At 47.8% G+C, this 15,587-nt stretch overlaps 3 protein-coding genes, 1 non-coding gene and 1 pseudogene across 4 annotated transcripts; all 5 read left to right on the top strand.

Annotated features, from left to right (window-relative positions):
- The first annotated feature begins 1,038 nt into the window (after positions 1-1,038).
- Positions 1,039-2,509, top strand: LOC123167973 (uncharacterized). Its single transcript, XM_044585832.1, has one exon. The coding sequence runs from the start codon at positions 1,508-1,510 to the stop codon at positions 2,264-2,266; it is 759 nt and encodes a 252-aa protein (XP_044441767.1). The 5' UTR covers positions 1,039-1,507; the 3' UTR covers positions 2,267-2,509.
- Positions 2,510-5,997: 3,488 nt separating this feature from the next.
- Positions 5,998-10,931, top strand: LOC543430 (ATP-dependent 6-phosphofructokinase 6). Its single transcript, XM_044583064.1, has 14 exons — positions 5,998-6,487; positions 6,996-7,042; positions 7,132-7,171; positions 7,340-7,402; positions 7,483-7,620; positions 8,065-8,223; positions 8,368-8,421; positions 8,657-8,725; positions 8,817-8,946; positions 9,510-9,550; positions 9,665-9,886; positions 10,015-10,060; positions 10,142-10,296; positions 10,392-10,931. Exons 1-14 carry the CDS (start codon positions 6,200-6,202, stop codon positions 10,602-10,604), a joined length of 1,665 nt encoding a protein of 554 aa, XP_044438999.1. The 5' UTR covers positions 5,998-6,199; the 3' UTR covers positions 10,605-10,931.
- Positions 10,932-11,432: 501 nt separating this feature from the next.
- On the top strand, positions 11,433-11,583 carry LOC123171648 (uncharacterized; annotated as a pseudogene).
- Positions 11,584-12,726: 1,143 nt separating this feature from the next.
- LOC123165427 (ATP-dependent 6-phosphofructokinase 7-like) lies at positions 12,727-13,696 on the top strand. The gene is made up of 2 exons (XM_044583065.1): positions 12,727-13,353; positions 13,443-13,696. The coding sequence occupies exons 1-2, from the start codon at positions 13,186-13,188 to the stop codon at positions 13,653-13,655; spliced, it is 381 nt and encodes a 126-aa protein (XP_044439000.1). The 5' UTR covers positions 12,727-13,185; the 3' UTR covers positions 13,656-13,696.
- An 856-nt stretch (positions 13,697-14,552) lies between these two features.
- On the top strand, positions 14,553-14,701 carry LOC123171650 (U4 spliceosomal RNA). The gene has a single exon (XR_006485337.1). It is a non-coding gene; the product is annotated as a U4 spliceosomal RNA (small nuclear RNA).
- The last annotated feature ends 886 nt before the right edge of the window (positions 14,702-15,587 follow it).

The following is a 15,587-nucleotide window of genomic DNA, read 5'->3' as shown; positions in this document are numbered from 1 at the left end:
GTCGATAGTGGTGGAGCCAGGAATTAAAGATTAGGGGGGCCAAATGACACAAACTTTGGATTACAGGGGCCAAACTACACTAATGCATGTATTATTCTCTAAATTCTGCACTGTTCATTGCTATATTAGTACCAAATCAGTGATGTTAGGGGGGGCCAGGGCCCCTGCTGATCCCCCTGTCTCCGCCACTGGTCATTGAACCCTTGCATAGATCTGAAGTATTTGACACCAAATCTCGTCACATGATGAAAAACCCTAACCTTACCTTCCCAAGGACATGGCATGAATCTACGCTGAAGCTCCGTCGACTACGTCCAAACGGACGAACTCGAGGAGAATCAAAGCCCGAAAGATAAACTCGAAGAAAAAGTGCCACCATCCACCCGAGGGCCGCATCTGCTATGACTAAAAAAAACCTAACATAAATTACTAACCGGAGCGGAGACACTGAGATTCTCCTCCTCACCAAGTCGCTAGTCAGTTTTCACTTAACCATGAACTTCAACTTGCTGTTCAAACAACGAGAAACGCAGGTCTGGACGCAGCGGCAGCTGCACGCGCGGCATCAACGGCGCGAGGACCATCACGATTCGCACCAAGCTGACATGCTTCCTAGAGTATAGTCGTGCGGTGGATGCCGTTTTGCCGGCTAATCTGCAAAAATCGGTCCGCAAAACAACCCATAAGGAGGCGACGGGACCATGGAGGAAGGGGGGATAGCACAGACCAGCGTGGGCAACCGGCAAGAACATTGCCGCAGAGTTTTACTAACCGGTCACCCAACGCCGGTGTCGTCGCCCCGGGAATCGCCATGAGTAGATTCAGACGGAACTTGAGCGCCTTCCTTTTCGGTTCTTGGTCTGTCGAGTGTGAGAGGTGGGTCGCAAGCACACGCAACCAAGCCTACGTCGTCCAGGACACTCTACCCAAAAACGGGAGCCAGGTCCCACGTGGTAAAAAATGTCAATGCCGCTGCATGGCTGGCCCTTTGCGTCTGATGCGTACCGCGCCGTACGAGCCACAGAGCACACGTGGCCACGGTATCGAGGTGTATATGGCGATGTATACATTCGTTGTGACTTTTCCACTTATTCCATGCGCGCATCACCTGGACGCAGCGGGCGGCTGGATATCTGTGTCCAGATGCCGCTGCGTCCAGGACGGCCGCACTCTTCAAACAACGGCATAAATCGACCGATGCATCGACAACATTTTCCCCTTGCACAGTCCCACACGTTTCCCATCCATCCTTTGCCCCCTCCCCCAAAACTCTGCAACATTTCGGAACCTCCCGGACCAAACACTCGTCCTAAGTTCCTAACCACGGTAGCTGAACAAACGAGTGCTACTACGCTTGCAGATCACACCGCGGAAGCCTATCTACTCGGAACAAACTCCACAGTCCACACCCACCTCGCGCATCATCAGCGGCATAAATACCTCTCCGAAGCTTGGGATCGTGTGTAGAGTGCGCACGCACAGGGTGATAGCTAGCCACGCCGCGGAAATGGGAAGGCCGGAGCACGACGGGGCTGCGTCGCCGTTCGGGTTCGGCACGTCCCCGCCTCTCTCCGGCGCGTCGTCCCCATCGCCGCTGCTGCCGGCACCCAACCACGGCACGACGAGGTTCGGAGGAAGGAGGAGGAACGCCGTCGTCAGGCTGATCTGCTCGCCCTTCGCCGCCGTCTTCGGGACCGCGTGCTCCGCCGGTGCAGCTGCACACGACGTCGACCGGGCGACGAGAAGGCCGAGCCTCGAGGAGCTTCTCAGGATGGAAGCGTCGTCGTCGGATCTCCTCGACGTCAAGCAACCCAAGGAGCCTGCCGAGATGGTCGACACGTACGACGACGACGACGACGAAGACTCCTGGAAGCAGAGCGCCATCGTGGTGTTCGATCTAGGCAAGGACGGCGACAAGAGCCGCCCGATCATCGATGACGAGAAGATCGACGCGCCACTGGCCGTCTCAGAAGATCCGCACGGCGCCATTACCTGCCCCGGCGACGAGAAGGAGCCCGAGGAGGAGCTCGACGCCGGCGGTGGCGGCGGCGCCATGCTGTCCCCGAAGGCGCTGGTGAACGTGGAGAGGCTGGTGGTCGTCCTGGCGTCGCTGGGGGCGCGCTCCAGGGCCCTGAAGGGCTCGTACGGCAGGCTGGCAGCCGGTCGCCGTGTCGATGATGGCAAGGCGGAGCTGTTCTACGACCGGCCGATCCCGCTGGGGCGGAGGTGCCGGGTGCAGCACCTGGAGGAGTCCCCTTACCTGTGAATGTGACTGCTTCGTTGAGGTGGCAGCGGTGGTGCTTTCGCTGTCGAGTTGTGTGTATGTGGAAGTGGAATTGTGGATGACCTACTTAAACAAACTTGGGTTGGAAAGGAGAAAGATGATGATGTTCACTGTCAGGTACGTTGAGGCCGGGAAATGCTACACTTACGGACTGTTTTGGCACCGAAGGAGTTACGGACTGAAGTGTAAATCTATGATTGGTTAGTGATGGAGCCCACAACAAAATTCAAGGGAGGTGACTGGTGAGATTAATAAGGAGCAGACACGTTAGCCCGTAACCTCCATCCCGTGGCCTATGCCCCGTAAGTGTAGGATTATTGGTTGAGGCCCCGCTTAGTCGGCCATTCTGGCCCCGATTACCGACGTAAAAAGCGGCCTCGAATATTTGAAATCAGGAGATAAAGAAAATTTGCACGGATCCTCATCGACTGAGGACATGAACTATGGGAGCATCACCCCGGTGTGGTTTCAGCCTCCACCTAAGAAAAAAGTTAATGAGGCCACTGAATGAACATCTCACACGGTCACACCCATCAGAAGTAGCAGCTCTTCTAGTGGTCCGCCTATCTTTCTCCGTCACTACTTTTTACTCCATGGCTCGTTCATCCATTTGTTTGAGCATGTCCAACAGGCGCCGAACGCGCCGCGCGCAAAAACTGCTTTGCCGCGCGTCCATCGTTTGGTTTGGCGCGGCGCTGGCTCCAGCAGCCACGCTAAAATGCAGCGCGCGCGCCGCTCCAGCAGCGCGCAAAAAATGCAGCGCGCGTAACTCACCGGGGCATTGCATATATGGCATTTTAAACACAAAATGAAGTTGAAACATTCAAAATGCAATGAACATGACATATAAAATTTCACACAAACAAGTTGATGAAGAAAAGTTCATCCAACCAAGTTCGAAATGCAAATCAAGTTCAATACACAAATGAAAGACACATCATTCCTCGTCCTCGTCCTCATCTTCGGAAGACGATTCTTCCGCCTCCGAAGATGAATTTTCCTCCCTCTCCTCATCGCGCACCGCATCACGTGAACCTCCGACGGTGTTGGCAAGATCTTCAACGGCATCTTCATGGGAATGTGTGCGAGGAGGCACATCGAAAGACATTCCGCCCATGACGGCCGGAGGTGCACCCATTCCTCATGCCTTGTTTTTCTTCGCCGATGTCTTGCCCTTCTTTGGCCGCGCCGCATTGGGGAGCTTTGAGGAGGGGGCGGCGGCTCGGGCCGGCGCCAGTGCGACGCCACCCGCCGCCGAGGTCATCCGCGGCGGCATGAAGAGGCCGTGCGCGAGGCCGATGGTCGGAGGAGCTCCGGCGGAGGCGAGGCCAACGCCACCCGGGCTAGGGTTTGCGGCGGCGGCGGCGGCGGTGGAGTGGTCGCGGCTATAGGATGGGGTGAGCGGGGTGCCGGCGCGTGCGTCCATGGGGTGCAGTTCGCCGGCGCCGGCGCGCGTGGGGCGTAGGAGGCGGAGAAGAGAGAGTGCAGCGCGAGCGCTTGAGTGTGCCGCGCGCGGAAGCGGGCGCCCCAAATACACCGCGCGAGATAGCGAATCCGACCGCGCGCCCAACTCCTTATACCGCCTCGCGCGGTTATTGCGCGCCCGCTGGAGCCACCCGCCAGGTTGCGCGCTAAACTGGCTAAATTTACGGCGCGGCGCTTGTTTAGCGCGCCTGTCGGAGATGCTCTTAGAGTTCTCTCTCCTTTAGTATGTCCTTTCCTTTTGCTTTTTTCAATGAGGAAGCAGGCTCCTCCGCAAGATCCCATCTGGCTCTGCAAGTGAGGGCCTTTTTTTCTTTTCTCCTCCACGGCAGCCGCTCGTCCGACATGGATCCGTGGGGCAGCGGTCCACCCTGGAGCGATGGCCATGCCTTGAGAGACTTCGTACGCTGGCTTCCACACGACGTCGCACACCTGAGATCAATCTTTGATGCACTCCGCGTTTGACATATGGTCGATGGAGAGGGGACCGTGCTGATTTTTTTTTCTATATGCTCCATCTTGCGGATCATAACCGTGCTCTGCCAGAGCATGGGTGTGCTATGCTTCATAGTGAAGCACATCCGTGCTCTCAGACGAAGTATATCATGGTGTACATATATGCTTCACTTTTTTTCTTTTGGGAGAACTTCCATACTTCACGCGTGGAGCACACACACTTCGTGGTAAAGCACACTTGTGCTTCACCTTTGGGAGCACATTTATGCTTCACCTTTTTCTCTCCTTTTTTGATCACACACCACACTTGTGCTTCACTTTTTTTTATCCCTTATCGATCACGCTCGTGCTCTACCCGCTGTAGCACATCCACACTTCGCGGTGGAGCACAACTCTTTTTTCCTTTTCAGTTGCACGTGCTTCACCATAGGGGAGCATGTACTTCGCAACAAAGCACACCTACACTTTGTGGAAATCACACTTGTGCTCCACCCCGCACGCCTGCGCTTTGCGTGGAGCCCACCTGTGCTGTGTCACGACACTAGGAAACGACACATGGCGCGCTCTCATGTGCCCCGCACTCTATAAGTGACCTATACAGTACGGTTCCAAGGGTACCCTCTAAGAGCATCTCCAACAGATGGTGTAAAATTGATGTCATAAAATGGTTGTATGATAGGCGAGAGAAAATTTTCTGTTGTAATAAATGCTCTAAAATGGTGCCCCCCAAAATTAAGCTTGCGTGCCCTCATAAGGTGCCATTGGTGGGGAGGCTGATCTGACGGTTGTTGGGGGACACCGAGCTCAATTCCAGCCGAGATAGCTCGCAGGGACGCCTAGGAGGGCCAAGGGCCCCGAGTGGATCCCGGGGTGTGACTAACTTTGGTGGTGCCACACAACCCAAGCGTCAAACAGAGCCACGGCTCGGCGGTGGCCGCGCCGATTGATTTAGTGCCCCCCGTCCTCTAATCGACCTCATTAGCGACGGAGTGGCGGCGGCGATTATCCGTCAACAAGAATCAGCCGGAATCAGCGTGGGACGGCGACAACCTAGTGGCGTGGAAGTTTCAACGGAGTGGTTGTGGTTTGCGCGGTAGCGTTTCATGTTTCCGTTTTTTGTTTACTTTGTGTATTACTCCCTCCGTCCCATAATATAAGAGCGTTTTTGACACTACTAGTGTCAAAGACGCTCTTATATTACGGGACGGAGGGAGTAGCTTTGTCTGAAGTCAAACTATATTAACTTTGACCAAATTTTTTAAAAAATATTCGTAACATATACAATATCAAATCAATGCCATCAGATTCTTCATCGAATGTATTTTCATATCATATAAATTTGTTACTGTAAATGTCTATAAATTTGATTGAATTTTATAAAGTTTGTCTTTAGTCAAAGTAAATATGTAGAGCGGATAAACATGGAGGGAGTATGCACATATTCGTAGTCCCGACCAGACATGAAGATGGAGGAGGACGTGGAATGTGAGCTCCTCCGTTCGTACGTGTGCCATCTTATTCGTGAAAAATGAACAGAAAGGAGATGCCGCCGATCATCACGGGGAAGATGATGAAGAAGAAAAGACGATTGTCTTTTTTTTTTGAGGGGAAGAAAAGACGATTGTCGGTCTACGTGCGTCGGCAGGTTGCAGACAAGCGGCAGACGAATCCCGGCTGGAACCTATCCGACCGGGCCCACCCACCCGCGGCCTGGCCCCACCAACAAGTGTCACTCCACCGGTCCACCCCTCGTCCTCCAATGCTTTGCCCTGCGCCGTACTCTTCGGCCGTTTCCCCATCTCCCTATAGAACCAGAACCAGTCTCGCCTCTCCTCCCTAGCCCCCTCCCGTCGCCGTCAACCCTCCGTCGTCCGTCGCCACGCGCCACCGTCGCCGTCGCCGTCGCCGTCGCCGCACCGCCACAAAGCAGCCCCAATCCGAACACAATGGAGCTCTCCCCCGCGGCCGCTTTCCCCCATGCCGTCGTCGCCGACCGACGCCGCCACCACTGATCCCCACCCGACCCCCGACCCCGACCCCGGCCGGCCCAGCAACGCCCCGCCCCAATCGCCGTCCCCAGCCCGCGGGAACCTCTGCACCGGCACCTGCACCACCTGCTCGACCGCCGCGCGGGAGGCCCAGAGGGCGACGCCCGCGATGGACGGGACTCCGCCGCCCAAGCCCGAGGCGAAGCTGGCGGCCGGCGAGGCCGGGTACGTCCTCGAGGACGTGCCGCACGTCTCCGACTACCTCCCCGATCTCCCGGTGAGTCGCCCGCCCCGCCCCGGCCGTCCCGCGAGGAGTGTGTGTGTTCCTGCGTGCGTGGATCGATCCGGGGGTCGGACCGGTCGCCGCCGCGCTGGATCGCTGGCATGTGGAGGTTGGAGCAGTTGGCCAGGCGGCAGAACGTGGAATCTCATCCAGATTCTCCGCGATCTAAAGCTGTTGCTACTACCTTTTGTCATTAAATACTGCACTACCTTTTGTTGGTTAGTTCTATTTGCGTCATGGCGTGGGCGCTTTTGGGGATTGGAACAGCGATGGCCATTGAAAGTGGTCGCCCAACTTATTACCTTTTTCCTCTTTGGTTTATTTCTAATATAAGGGAGCCTATTTCTAATCTAATTCTGTGATGAACTTTTAGTTATTCTGTGATAAATTACAAGTACTAAGACGGGGGAAAATGTGGAATCCACAGCTCTGACTTTGAGCTGAATATACGAAACTTTTTACCTTGTGATCATGGTGACCATTCTGTTGTTTGATTTGACAGACCTACCCAAACCCCCTGCAAGATAACACGGCGTACTCGGTTGTCAAGTATGACTGAACTTTCTCCTGACTGGCTTTACTCATGGCTTTTCTTTGCACATTGTTACTCACTGCAAGATAAAATATGTTGGTTGCAGGCAGTACTTCGTTGACCCGGATGACACTGTCTGCCAGAAGGTGAATTCTTGAGAGATTCGCCGTGAACTCGTGTTTCCTTTCTGTCAACGAAATGACAAGTGCACACTCTGTTCCCAAATATAGGACGTCTTATATTTAGGAACAGAGGTAGTACTTTAGATTAGAGAGTCTTCATTTTGATTCAGTGTCTTGCACGCCTCAATGCAGATTGTTGTTCACAAGGATGGCCCAAGAGGGAACCACTTCCGACGTGCTGGACCTCGCCAAAGGGTATATCACACCTTGTTTATGCTGCATATTGACGACAAAGAGAAGGAATTTTCGCTAACCTCGTTTTTTGTCTCCATCAGGTCTATTTTGAACCTGACGAGGTCCATGCCTGCATTGTCACCTGTGGAGGACTCTGCCCAGGACTTAATACTGTTATTAGGGAAATTGTATGCGGCTTATCTGACATGTACGGTGTCACCAAGATACTTGGGATTCAGGTAAGTCGCTGCTCAATTACATTGCATCACAAAATTCAATACCAAGAGGCTATTTCCCCCCTGGACTCTATTGCTTCTTTCCGTATCGTATCCTGGGATAACTGGTATACACTTTCATTATTTCTGTTACAACTGTCCAGTCACATCAACCTGACATCCAGGAAGATGCATCATGCAAAAGCCAAGTATGGATAATGGATATCTGCTCCAGTTTGAGGATTAAATAATCAGACCTAGTGCCGGAAAAAAATCTACCAAATTTGTCGCGTTGATTATGCTGTACATCTATAGCAGATTCTTTTCACTTACAAACTGGATTACAGCAAGTTTTTTATGTGTGGGATTTGGAATCATAGGAAAAACAATGACAATGGCCTGGCAAGAAACTGAGGTATCGATATTACATTGGCTCTCTCTTATAATTTTATGATTATTTTTGTGTAGGGTGGGTATAGAGGTTTCTACGCTCGCAACACCATCGACTTGACTCCAAAGAGTGTAAATGACATTCACAAAAGGGGCGGAACTATTCTTGGCTCGTCACGAGGAGGCCATGACACCATGAAGATTGTTGATAGCATTCAGTACCGTGGTATAAATCAGGTGAAGTAAAGAAACACCATTTATACTATTTTTACTTCTTTGTCTTTTAGGATCACTTTGTTCTCCCTTGCATTATGAAAGTTATTTCAAACCTAGACATCGTAAGCTTGTGCATTCGTTTCACTCTCTCGGTTTTTTGTCCAGGTGTATGTTATTGGTGGTGATGGTAGTCAAAGGGGTGCAGGAGTGATTTTTGAAGTAAGCTCAACTATAAACCAGAAGAAAGCTCTCTTTAAGCTGATTGAATTAGAGCTCTTACTCTCAACATTTTGTCGGTTATAACGTCATTTATAACTTATAATCTGAATCAAATGGCATATTGATATTAAATCAACTGTATATTGTTACATTTGTTTGCTGATATTAAATCAACCGTACATTTTTTTTGCTGAAACAAGTTTTAAGTGTACTGTTTACATGAATCTTAACGCAGGAGGTTAGAAAGCGTGGTCTCAAAGTTGCTGTTGCTGGCATTCCTAAGACTATTGATAACGACATCCCAGTAATACTCTGCTCCATGTTACAATGATATTACGTTGAAAATACATTCTTCCCTTTTTGTATCCCTGAATGGATTGGTACCCTTGTTTCAGGTAATTGATAAGTCATTTGGTTTCGACAGTGCAGTTGAGGAAGCTCAACGTGCCATAAATGCCGCTCATGTAGAAGCTGGAAGTGCTGATAATGGAATTGGACTTGTAAAGCTAATGGGTCGATACAGTGGTAAGTTTATAGTAGCCAACTGTATACTTGGACACAGTATGATATGTTATTAGCCAATTTGTGGCACATTTAGCTGAAAAAGTTACCCTGTTAATATATTTTCTTAAATGAGCATGTTTAAAGAAATTCCTGTGCTTCTTTTAGAACTCTTAGATATATTGTTGTTAACTTGTTATTAACAGTTTCCTGTGAAGTTGTACTAGTATTACTTATTGATGTTATCTACTGCTCTAAGGAAATCTAAACCAAATTTGTTTGGTTTTGTTGTTAATTTATATGTGAATTGGAATTTTAGATGCATGTCTTGTGCTGCTACAGCTAATTGTTGCGTGTAACTTTCTGTGTTGTTGCAAGTAAAACACATGGCAGTAGCTGACATATGTAACCTTATCGGGTTGTGGGTGTTCTGCATACACCCACATTCTTTTGGATAGCATTTGGCTTGTTCCCCTTGTTTGTGAATGCGACACTTCAAACTTTTAAAACCGAACATACCTATGTGCTGTAGCAACTTTGAGAGTCTATACCATAATTTTGATCCAGTACTATTTTTATTGATGCAGGTTTCATCGCACATTATGCCACCCTAGCAAGCAGAGATGTGGTATGTTAACTTCTCCAGCAAATGGAAACTTTGAATTGTACCTTCACACTCAAGATGAGGGCTTAATTTATGTCAACTGAACTAACACACATTTTGTCATTTTCTGTGTATCAGGATTGTTGCTTAATTCCGGAGTCACCTTTCTATCTGGAAGGTGAAGGTGGACTCTTCAAATATATAGAAAAGCGGCTGAAGGAGAATGGCCATATGGTCATTGTCGTTGCGGAGGGTGCAGGACAGAAACTTATTGCTGAAAACATGAAGGAAATGGGGCAAGATGCTTCTGGCAATGCACTGCTTCTTGATGTTGGTCTTTGGTTGTCTCAGAAGATAAATGTGAGACTCTTGGAAATTCGCTTTGCATGTTCCATATGTCTACTGTGTGGTTTGACATTTCACTTTTTTTAGTTCCTTTCTGCGCTGGCTGACACCGTTTTGTTCTATTTTTTATTTTGCAAATTCAGGAGCATTTCAAGAAAAACAAGACAACCATAAATCTGAAGTACATAGGTCAGTGGTCAGTTGTTTCTCTAACTTTCTCGGTCTGACAGTAAGTTGGTCCTTAATTTCTGACAACCATGCCTTTTGCAGATCCTACATACATGATTCGCGCCATTCCTAGCAACGCATCGGATAATGTTTATTGCACATTGCTGGCTCACAGTGTGGTCCACGGAGCCATGGCTGGATACACCGGTTTTACCGTTGGCCAAGTAAACGGTCGGCATTGCTACATCCCCTTCTACGTAAGCACCTCATTCAGAATCACAATGTTAGATCTAAAACTGTTCCAGTGCCCTCCATAACTGATTCGATTCCTTGCTTGACTCGCTGACTCCAGAGGATCACGGAGAAGCAGAACAAGGTCTCGATAACGGACAGGATGTGGGCAAGGCTTCTCTCCTCTACCAACCAGCCAAGCTTCCTCAGCAAGCAAGACGTTGACGATGCCAAGGTCGAGGACGAGAGGACGGCCAAGCTCTTGGACGGCTCGCCTTCCAACCCCAAGGTCGAAGATGAAGTTGCGTCTTCCAACTCCAACGGTGTGAAGTGAGGCCGCCAAGCCTGCTGATAGCTATGTACGCATCGATTAGTACCTGTCAGCGTTATTTGTTGGTTCATCCAATCGCCAAGTCATACTTTAGTTAGTTCTTCTTCCAGTCGAAATTTCAGTGGTAAATAAATATGCACAGTTGGCTGGACTTTCCAGATACTTGTTTGTGTCGCACAGGGTTCGGTTTCTCGATTTCGACCAGTTACCGGTAGGGTCTGGTCGGTATTTTTTACGGGTTTAAAACTCCACCATTCATGGAAACTTGACCAGGCAAATATTATGTCAACTTTGGATTTCTTTGTGATATGAGTGGCATTATTCTGTTCATTTATGTCAAAAGACGGTGCTCCCTTTGTTGCTGTTTATAATAAGTAAAACACAAATAATAATTCTCCTGCAAAAAAATAACAATATATTAAGGTCATTATTTATACAAGGCAGAATAAATGCACTTAAACATGCGATGAACAGATGGAAAATGTAAAGGTAGAGTTGCATATAGTATAATTTTGATTTTTTTTTGTAAAACGAAGCGATACGCAGACTATTCCTTCCTTTTTTTCTGAGCGATACGATTCCTTTCAATTTTTTTTTTTTGAGAATAGGATTCCTTTCATAGAATCTTCTAATCGGACCATCATGGGCCGAAGCTCTCCCGTGCAGTGCAATAGAAAGAGACTCGAGTAGAGAAGCGGCCCAGGCGAGGATGGCCGTCGGTGATGTATGCTGGTTGATGCTGCCTGTCTGATTAGTCCCACCTCGCTCAGGGAGGGAGGTGGCAGGGCTGGACCTTCATATAAAAGGGGTCGTGGGCGAACGGGAGAAGTCATCTTTGCGCTTGGGGCAATGACGCAGCTAGTGAGGTAATACCGAGGCGCGTCAATTGCTGGTTGAAAACTATTTCCAAACCCCCTCTTTGGTCCTCATGGGTCATTGAGAATTTCTGAAAGGGCTCCCTCTCCTTGGAGAGGGCAAGGCCCTACAAATTCAATCTCAAAATTTGGATCCTTGGCTGAATAGATGCTTTTAATCTTTCACTTGCAGAAATTTGTTTTGTTTTAATTTATTTCTTTTGCAGCTTATATGATCCGTATTTGTTCAGGTCAAGATGCACATACACTTCAACGTTTTTAACCATCACACACACATGGGAGCTCGTTTGGAGAGCCGATATATCAGTTTGGTTGCTCACTTTCTAACAACCATATCCAACAAATTAGTTAGCTCCATTGCTGAACTTGGCCTAGCTAACATCAAACATGAGTGAGAACCAAACTGAATAAGAATACGGATTGCCTGTCATTCTTCTTTCGGAGGACTATCCCAGAGTTAAACAGAAGAAAAATCCAAGCGTGTGTCTAAATAAGTAGAAAACTACAAGCAAAATAGTGAAAATTAGCTCGACAGGAGTGCTAGATAGTTTGATCAGATTTGACGTGCACCATTCCGATCTGTATTTCGCAAGAGAAATATCAAGTCTTTATTCTTCTTGTTGGTCTGGATTACAGATCACTTACAGGAAGGTTTCTGTGTTACTTTCTAAATGGAAAATTCTCCTAAATGGAGATCCCAAAGCTCACCTGGAAAGACTGATAGGAGATTTGAAACACACTGCTAGGAGACTCCAGTGCTTCTCTGGTCGAATCCTGGCTGATTATGTGCTCTTCCAGTGATGCCATTCGTCCTGACGGTGACGCTTCTGATTGTGGTGTGCTATGTCCTCGGCGGCATGGAAATGTCTCTGGGATCTGGATAACGCTAGCTTGGCGCTGAGGCTTCACTCCAAGAAGAAGAGGCGGAGCGGGCGGTGGTAGTTCTACCGTGTCATTAGTTCTGTGTGTTTGAGCCTCTGGTGTTGTCAAGACGTGTCTTGAATGTTTGTTGTCATGGGGTGCTTTCGTTGCTTGCATTACTTCGTATAAGACTTGGCTGTTCAAGCTAAAGAACTGTCTCCCTTTCGATGAGCATGCATACAGCAGGCTTCGCTTACTACAATCCTGATGTATGGCGTGATTTCTTTACTGGATTTGGGGCAAGGCCCTTTTGCTATAAGAAATGATCAAATGTTTATGTGCACAATCGTCACTTAACCCAGACTTAAGATTTGCCATATCTCTTTTGAGACCACAAAGTTGAAACCAAGAAATATTTATAGTGTTCCTGATGTTTCCAAACATTTTCAACAAAACAGCGACTTATAAGCGTTTTAACTCCAAATGCATTTTTGCAGAACAATGTTATACAATACCCACGAGCTGCAACTGAATGAATTGCTGCTCTACCTGAAAGCTCTATGGTGTGGAAGAGACATCATCCATCTGAGTAAATAGCATAAAAACTACTACTTTACAGGCTAGGGTTTTAGAAAACTACCAGTTTTTATTTTTTCTCAGATAACTACCAAATGGGTGGTCAGATAACTACCAAATGGGTGGTCGGCTGTTTTAAAAAACTCAAATTGCCTAGTGCTTATCTATTGACCATGATTATGACAGGTCGGACTCACATCATAGGTCAGTGGTCAGTTGTTTCTCTAACTTTCTCGGTTTGACAGTAAGTCAGTGCTTAATTTCAGACAACCATGCCTTCTGCAGATCCTACATACATGATACGCGCCATCCCTAGCAATGCATCGGATAATGTTTACTGCACATTGCTGGCTCACAGTGTGGTCCACGGAGCCATGGCTGGATACACCGGCTTCACTGTCGGCCAAGTAAACGGCCGGCACTGCTACATTCCCTTCTACGTAGGCACCGCATTCAGAGCCAGTGTTTGGTTTATAAACTGTTCCAGTGCCCTCCATAACCGGTTCTTTGCTCCGCTCGCCAACTGCAGAGGATCACAGAGAAGCAGAACAAGGTCTCGATAACGGACAGGATGTGGGCAAGGCTTCTCTCCTCCACCAACCAGCCGAGCTTCCTCAGCAAGCAAGACGTCGACGATGCCAAGGTCGAAGATGAGAGGACGGCCAAGCTCTTGGACGGCTCGCCTTCCAACCCCAAGGTCGAAGATAAAGTCGCGTCTTCCAATTCCAATGGCGTGAAGTGAGGCCACCATGCAGGTTGATAGCTATGTGCGCATCGATTAGTACCCGCCAGTGGTATTTGTTGGTTCTTCCAATTGCCAAGTCACGCTTTAGTTAGTTCTTCCAGTGGTAAATAAATATGCACAGCTGCCTGGACTTTGCAGATAAACATCGTGTGTGAAGTACTTCCGTTCCAGAGACTTGTTTGTGTCGCACAGGGTTCAGTTTCTCGATTTCGACCAGTTACCGGTAGGGTCTGGTCGGTATTTTTTACGGGTTTAAAACTCCACCATTCATGGAAACTTGACCAGGCAAATATTATGTCAATTTCGGATTTCTTTGAGGTATGAGTGGCATTATTTTGTTCATTTATGTCAAAAGACGGTGCTCCCTTTGTTGCCGTTTAATAAGTAAAGCACAAATAATCATTCTCCTGCAAAAAAATAACAATAATAATTAAGGTCATTATTTATACACGGCAGAATAAATGCACTTAAGCATGCGATGGACAGATGGAACTTTTAAGGTAGAGTTTTTTGATTGCAATTTTTTTAAGGTAGAGTTGCATATATAGTTTCGATTTCTTTTTTTTTTTGTTAAAATGAAGCGAAAAGCAAACCGTTGGCAAGGACCCTCCTCGTACGCAGATGATTCCTTCCTTTTTTTTTTCTCTTTTTTGAGCGATATATACAATTCCTTCCATAGAATCTTCTATCTAATCGGACCTTAATGGGCTCTTCCCGTGCAGTGCAATATAGAAAGAGGCTCGAGTAGAGAGAAGCGGCCCAGGCGAGGATGGCCGTCCCTGAGGTACGTCGGTTGGTGACTGGCTGTCTGATTAGTCCCACCTCGCTCAGGGAGGGAGGTGCCCGGGATGGAGCTGGGTATAAAGACGGGGCCGTGGGCGAATAGAAGAAGGCATCTTTGCGCTTGGGGCAATGACGCAGCTAGTGAGGTAATACCGAGGCGCGTCAATTGCTGGTTGAAAACTATTTCCAAACCCCCTCTTTGGCCCTCACAGGTCATTGAGAATTTCTGCAAGGGCCCCCTCTCCTGAGAGGGCAAGGCCCTACAAATCCAATCTAAATTTTGATTTAGTTTCTTGGCTGAGAGAGATACTTTTTAATCTTCTTCTTTTGCAGTTTATGATCCATATTTGTCCAGGGTCAAGATGAACATATACTTCAGGTGACGTTTTTATACATCACACACAAATATATGTGGGAGCACGTTTGGAGAGCCACTATATCAGTTTGGTTGCTCACTTTCTAACAACTATATCAGTTTTGTGTTCCTGATGTTTCCAAACATTTTCAACCAAACACCGACGTATAACCGTTTTAACTCCAAATGCATATCCATTTTTGCAGAACAATGTTATACGATACCCACGAGCAGCAACTGAATGAATTGCTGCTCTACCTGAAAGCTCTATGGTGTGGAAGAGACATCATCCATCTTGACACCTTTACCATTTTAGTAAGACGATAAGTGAAGAAAGGTGTCCCACGATCCCAATCTAACAACTCGATTGTTGTCTAAATTTCAGAGTAAGTATTCTTTCAATGTGGTATTTCTTTAATTGTTTTTCGGCGGAGCCGTGGCTCCATAATTAGGATTTCACGAGGGAGAAAGAGGACGTCGATTTAGAGAAAGGAGCGAGATCCGATAGTTAGATCAGATTACACTTGTACCTATAAAATTCAACTACTTGAGTTTTGGCTGAAGAAGACGGTGTTTTCTCTCCGCCAAGCGCAACATTTAAAATTACATTATTTCTTCCCACTGCTTATTCCTTTCCCTTTCCTTTTCTATTCCAATGCATATGTTCCATTCATAAATTGTTTGCCGGTTGTGTTATTAGTCCCACCTTGATAACTGTTGGATTATGGATGGGATTAGGCCCATATAAGACAATAATCCCTGGTTAATCTCCAAAGGTCATATAGGTGCAC

Source organism: Triticum aestivum, chromosome 7D, assembly GCF_018294505.1.
Source record: "Triticum aestivum cultivar Chinese Spring chromosome 7D, IWGSC CS RefSeq v2.1, whole genome shotgun sequence".
NCBI classification, from domain to species: domain Eukaryota; kingdom Viridiplantae; phylum Streptophyta; class Magnoliopsida; order Poales; family Poaceae; genus Triticum; species Triticum aestivum.
The sequence above is the reverse complement of the archived record's forward strand: the minus strand, read 5'-3'. Positions and strand labels throughout refer to the sequence as shown.